Raw genomic sequence first — 6,000 nt, 5'->3', positions numbered from 1 at the left:
TCATTTTATTAAATAAGTAATATAATCCAAACTATATCAGGTTAAAACAAGTTAAACAGGTTAAACTGTTCAAATATTGAGACCCATAAATATGGCTCAATTTACCACATGCTAATGCGGCTTCCAAAAACAAAAACAAGTTTAAACAACCCATACTATGTCAACTGATTCTGAAATTATTTTGAAAAAAATCTGGCTCATCACAAGTGGCCTTAACAAAGATGAACAAAATCTGAAGATTTATACAACTATTGTTATTGAAGAAACAAAAATGGCGGATGAAGAAATATTGATTTCGATTTGCAACCTTAGCAGGTGAACAGATTTAGCAGATAACTGTTATATATGACACACAATGGAAGCAACCCTTTTTGCTTCCTTACGGTAGCTTACCACTGCACTCCGCATTCCTATTTTTACAGAGCAGTAGTTATTAATCTCGGTGTTAGGATCCTAAACATGATGTTTTGACAACAAATTAATGCACGCTTGCTTGTTCCTGTAGTCATCTTGGTACGTTCAATACCCACATGCCATACGGCAGAATTAAACCATGTCAACCCTGCAACTGTGTTCATGTTTTGATGCGTCTGAGAGCAAGATACGCCAAAAGCCTGTATCCTACAAACATGGCGACCAATGCCACAATGCACGCCGCCGAACCGGCTTTCCCCCCCAAATTCTCTTCCACTGCTGTCTCCCTTCTGTTCCCTTGGTGAGACAAACTTAGAATAGTAGCCAATTCGCTTCCTCGATATTGCACGTCGATGAGCAGCCTGTAGCAGTAGAAGGTGAAGGAGGTATACTTCATCCAGGCGATGCAGCTCGGCACATTCTGAACATAAAAACCCCCAGTGAGGAGGAATGACAGCATGACTACTGTGACCGCCGTGGAAGCCTTCTTCGCATCCACGATGGCCGCGCCGAGGGCAAGGCCAAGACCTTGCGCCACCAGAACATAGCCAAGCAGCACAGCCAGTGTCATCATGAACGCTTCTGGCTCCTCCCTGAGCCCGGCCATCCAATAGAATATCAGAGCAAAGACAGTGGGGAGAATAAGCTCCATGGGGAGGTCGCCGGCCATTCGAGCCATGAAATAGGAGGACACGGCGTACATGCCTGCGGACCTCTCCTTGATGAAGATCGCGCGCTCCTGCGGGAACGTGAAGACCGCATTGAAGGATGCAAAGACGCCCCAGAAAATCGAGATGAAGAAAAGGAGGCCCAGCCGGTCCCGAACATCATGAATGTTGGAGTGCCACCACATGGACCCTGCGAGGACGGCTGCAGCCATGACTTGGAAGACTCTCAGGGAGTTGAAGGTCTCGTGCCTCCTTTCCTTGAGGCTTCGGCGCAGGAGGATGCCGAACTGGCTGAACCAGCTGATGCTCCTGCAATTCCTCTGCTCCCTCATGGTGGATCTTTCGCTACCTGATTAAATAACAAGAGTTCAAAGAGACTGGTTTTAGAATCTGGTTGACCTACTTGTTTGTTGCGTATGGTACTCTATAATGTGGCTTATCAAGGCTAAATTTCTGGTCTTCATTCTCTAGATGCTATTAGTTCCGTGTCTACTCTCTAATACATTATCGATGCATTTGATTCTGTTTTCCTCTGTTTTTGCTGGATGGCATTCATTCTCTTCCTTCTTTTCACCTTTCTCATATGGAATATTACAGGTCCCCTTGTTTGTCATGGAAGGTTAGCACATTGGCTTTACTTGCAGACTAACGTACATGATGTATAATATATAGGACTTGAGACTATAACATGAACTAGAATAAGCTATTAGCACTCCTGTGTATTAATTGTGCTTTCTTTTAACATGCTTTGCAATCAGCTAGCAGGTGAATTCTACAAAAGTTGTATCTCGTTTCTTTAAGGAGAGTGGTGGTTACCAGTTTCTGCAACATCTCCAGCTTCGGCAGCACTAATGCAGGCTTTCACCTTTGGGGCTAACACTCTGTTGTAGGAGGTGATAAGAGATTGCTTTACGTTGGACTTTTCCGCGTCAGCTTGATAGTCTATCTGAGCAACCCCTGCAATTAAATTAATACATCCACTCAGCACTAAACTCTTACATTAACAAGTACTTAAATCTTAGCTTCATGGATCCTACGTCGCCATCTTCTCTTTTATCCAAACTAAGAGTGCCTACCAGGAGCAGTAAAGTAACAGACTAGTCTGACCATGTTAAGCTCTATCCCTATTCTCAGTGCTTCAAGTTGATTAAGAAGCATTTCTTTTTTGACTTTTCAGACAAACCAAAGAACATCAAATGAGCAATGGTGGGAAAAAAATATGTGGAATTCCAACAGGGCAATGTTGTCGATCCACCTTTAGGAATAGATTTTCCTTTTTCTTTTTGTTTTGATGGAAGGAGAGTCAGGGAATGAGTATTTATAACGAAAACAGAGAGGAGAACCTAAGTCCTGCGACCACTAGGTGAGGTATAGTTCGAATACTGCTCCTTGTGGCTATGCAGGATATCGCGGAATATGTATAGCTGCATGGATTAAAAGGGGAACACGGGGGGCTAACAGTAACAGGGGAATAGATTACATATATAATCTCCAGGGGAACATGGTCCCTGTGAGAAAAGGCCTGCAAAAGGAGAAAAGTGGAACTTTCCAGCTCCATCCACCGAAGGGTCACCAGACACGTGCCACTCTGTGAGAAGGAACATTTTTCCTTCCCACTAACGGTGCCACGTGTCTGGTGGGTAATCATGGACAGCCAGATCCTAAGCATACCTAACATGGAAATTTATGAGCCCAATCACTTTTAGATAGATACAGACACCACCTTTCTCCACCGAAAAAGGTGGCAGGAGGAACGGGGTACCAGGAGAAGGAGGAACCACAGAAACCGATATTTATTACGCTAGTGACGGCATCTCAAATTGAAAGAGGGAATGATAACATAAACAGTTCGATATTTATAAAAGCATAAAGACTGTATGAGTATTAAGTGGAAGGATACGTCACACTAGACAAGAATTCCACGGCCTCTGCTTTCCGCACCTTCTTTATAAGTTCATTTTGACTCTTCAATATATATATGTATCATAGAATATTACACCTTGCTCAAGGATCATCAACAAAAATAGATAGTTATCAGCAATGATGTACCATGTATGATATATAAGATTGTGCTGTAGCATGCACTGTAGAAAATTTGTGCTTAAATAGAAAGCAACAGATGCACTCATTTAATGAATTTGCTAGTTCAATACTTTGATAAAATACTTTTATCCCTTTTCTTGTTAAATATATATGTATAACTCTTATGTGATGGACTGATATTTTAGTAGAGGATATGAATATTATCCTTTCAAAGAATGGAGGGAATATAAGTAGAAAGAGAATGATAAGACTTCTCTTGGATCACGTCCTCCAATCATGCAAGAAAAAGCATTTTTTGTAAACTTTGAATCAGATTTCCTTTCTGTTTATTCTAATCTATTCAAACCAACAGTATATTTTGTTAGAAATTCTGGAAGCTCCACTTGCGCTTACCGTTTGCAAGGTCGAGCATGAAGTCGGCCGGGTTCATGTGGAACCGGGGAGCGAACCCGACCGAACCGAAATAATCCATGGCCTCCCTCCCTCGCCCAAAATACAAGCAATTCCCCTCGGAGAGCAAAAGAACCGAGTCGAACATCTGGTAGACCCGGCTCGAGGGCTGGTGGATCGAGGTTACGATGGACCGGCCCTTCCGGGCGATCCCGGTCAGGGTGGCCACAAGGCGGTAGGCCGCCGTGGAGTCCAGACCGGACGTCGGCTCGTCGAGAACCAGGAGACTCGGGTTCACCAGCATCTCGTGGCCTATGCTGACCCGCTTCCGCTCGCCGCCGGAGATCCCCCTCACGAAGGCGTTCCCCACCGCCGTGTCGGCGCATTTCTCCAGCCCCAGCTCCGCCACCACCTCGTCCGCCGCCGCCACCTTCTCCGCCGCCGCCACGGTCCGAGGCAGCCGGAGCATCGCGGAGAAAACCAAGGTCTCCCTTACGGTTAGGTGAGGATAGAGCACGTCGTCCTGGGCCACGTACCCGGTTCGGCGGAGAACCGGTTTGGTAAGCCGACGGCCGTTGGCCAGCACGGCGCCGGAGTGCTCCCCCTGGAGCCGGCCGGCGATTACACTTAGTAGAGTCGACTTGCCGCTCCCCGACGGGCCGAGGACCGCGAGGAACTCGCCGGGCGAGACAATCCCGCTGACACCATTCAGGATGGTTCGTTCTTCGGGGACCGCCGCCGGGGAATTCGCCGCGCCGCCGGCATGGAATATCCGCTTGATTCCGCTCCCTGTGGCGGCCACCTTTGGGTCCAGTTTGATGCGATACGTAATATCCATGAACTACACCAGCGAATATAACGCACCCTTATCAACATGAAGATAAAGAATGAGTGTATGATAGCGAATTGCTATGAATGGGAGTAGTACCTGGAGAGTGAGGGGATAGCAGGAGGTGGAGATGAAAGAATCCATACATCGGTTGGCGACTCCATTCTGATCACATTCTTTGCCAGTGGGAGGCATTTTGCACTGAGTGTTGCTTTGGAGAGCTTGGAGAACGTAAAGCCCCGAAGGATTGTAATAACTAGCAGCGACTTTTGGAGCGAGAGAGAGGACCAACATAGAGAGGAAGGGCCGAGGGAGAGGGAGTGGTATATAAAAGAGTGCTTGAAGGGGGGGGGTATGTGGCAGGCTGTGGAGGGAATCTTGGAGAACAGCTGGCCACCTTCACTCATTTGATGGGAAATTCCAGGAAGGTACGAAAGAAATAAACAAGCGTGTCCAACTCGAACGGCTTGGTTCCACTCTCTCTCTCTCTCTCTCTCTCTCTCCTTCCCGTCGCGCCGCTTTGTGGCCGAATCCTCTCTTTTGCAAAGGGGAGCCCCCACCTTTCGACTTTCTCGAGATAAACTTCTAGGCAGTGTGGTGGCGGATGGATATAGCAACGAGATCAGTTGGCCAGATTAATAGCAGCTAGAATGAGCGAATTTTCGATTAGACTGCTATCAGAGTCGAGATTCGAGCTGCTTCGAAAGATATTTTCTATGCAAAACGGATGATGTATGCGGATTACATCATTTTTGAGAAAAATGCTGTCATCGAGGGAATCTTGAGCTTTGAGCAGTCTGATAGGATGATGTATCCATGATACTCGCCAACTTTCGAGTGAATGTATTGTATTTCAGACTACACTTGTATACTGAGAGGCCAACTGTGCTTCGAATTTGGTGTATGACCCATCATTCCGAAGGTGTCATCATGACCCTATCCCGTCTACTTTGCATTTTTTACTTTTATGTGACCTTATGGGTACACTTATACCTGCTGTGTAGGAGTCGTCGATGTAAAAATAAATGAATAAATAAAAACCAAGGTACATGCATGATGATTTTTTTTTTTTATCGGTACACATGCATCAGGAGTTTGGGATTGGTTTTGTTAGTCGTTTTTAGCATAAAATTAAATGTTTCCTTAGGGTGCAGCAGAAGGGTCAACCAGTCAAAGGGTGGGCCCTTGCTTTCTTTGGTTCGAACATGTTGGGTAATATTTAGATTTTGAGCGAGTGAAGGGAGGTGATGATAACAGAGAGATGTAGTTTGTGCTCTCCTTGTTTTTGAAAACAGGTTGGGTTCAGAATCGGTAATGGTCAAAGTTCCTTATTGAAATGGAAAAATATCTGAATTTGTGATGCCCCCTTCAGACTACCTTCCCTGACTTATGCTTAAGGAGTCGGAAAAAAAAAAGAGGCATGGTGGTCAATTAAATCAAGTTATCTTCTTCTGCCCCTTCGTCGTTCAATCACAATTGACCACTCAACTGTTAAGTCTTCTTGCCATGGCCCGGAGGATCAAATCATTTGAAAATCAGGCAGCAATGACAAATTTTCCACAGCTGCTCTATACCCATTCGTTAATACTAGCGGCATTAAATGCAAGTCTGCATCTTCTCTTTGGAGTCTTTCTATTGGTCTTAAGATTAACACCA

At 45.4% G+C, this 6,000-nt stretch overlaps 1 protein-coding gene across 1 annotated transcript; it reads right to left on the bottom strand.

The window, feature by feature from the left end:
* Positions 1–279: 279 nt before the first annotated feature.
* Positions 280–4,708, bottom strand: LOC103708150 (ABC transporter G family member 25-like). The gene is made up of 4 exons (XM_026804790.4): positions 4,444–4,708; positions 3,519–4,356; positions 1,899–2,039; positions 280–1,431 (listed from the first exon to the last, which is right to left on the bottom strand). The coding sequence occupies exons 1-4, from the start codon at positions 4,636–4,638 to the stop codon at positions 575–577; spliced, it is 2,031 nt and encodes a 676-aa protein (XP_026660591.3). The 5' UTR covers positions 4,639–4,708; the 3' UTR covers positions 280–574.
* Between the last annotated feature and the right edge of the window lie 1,292 nt (positions 4,709–6,000).

The sequence above is a fragment of the Phoenix dactylifera genome, chromosome 13 (assembly GCF_051530095.1).
Source record: "Phoenix dactylifera cultivar Ajwa chromosome 13, Ajwa_hap1_PhDact_Kaust_v1.1, whole genome shotgun sequence".
NCBI classification, from domain to species: Eukaryota; Viridiplantae; Streptophyta; class Magnoliopsida; order Arecales; family Arecaceae; genus Phoenix; species Phoenix dactylifera.
This window is presented reverse-complemented; position numbering and strand designations above follow the sequence as displayed.

Bases quoted from the DNA above. Each gene is read 5' to 3' on its own strand.
- LOC103708150 (XM_026804790.4), bottom strand. From the start codon at position 4,638: ATGTTGGTCCTCTCTCTCGCTCCAAAAGTCGCTGCTAGTTATTACAAT. The intron at 2,040-3,518 runs GTAAGCGCAAGT...ATTTAATTGCAG, and splicing joins CATGCTCGACCTTGCAAACG to GGGTTGCTCAGATAGACTAT. The intron at 1,432-1,898 runs GTAACCACCACT...TTATTTAATCAG, and splicing joins TGGAGATGTTGCAGAAACTG to GTAGCGAAAGATCCACCATG.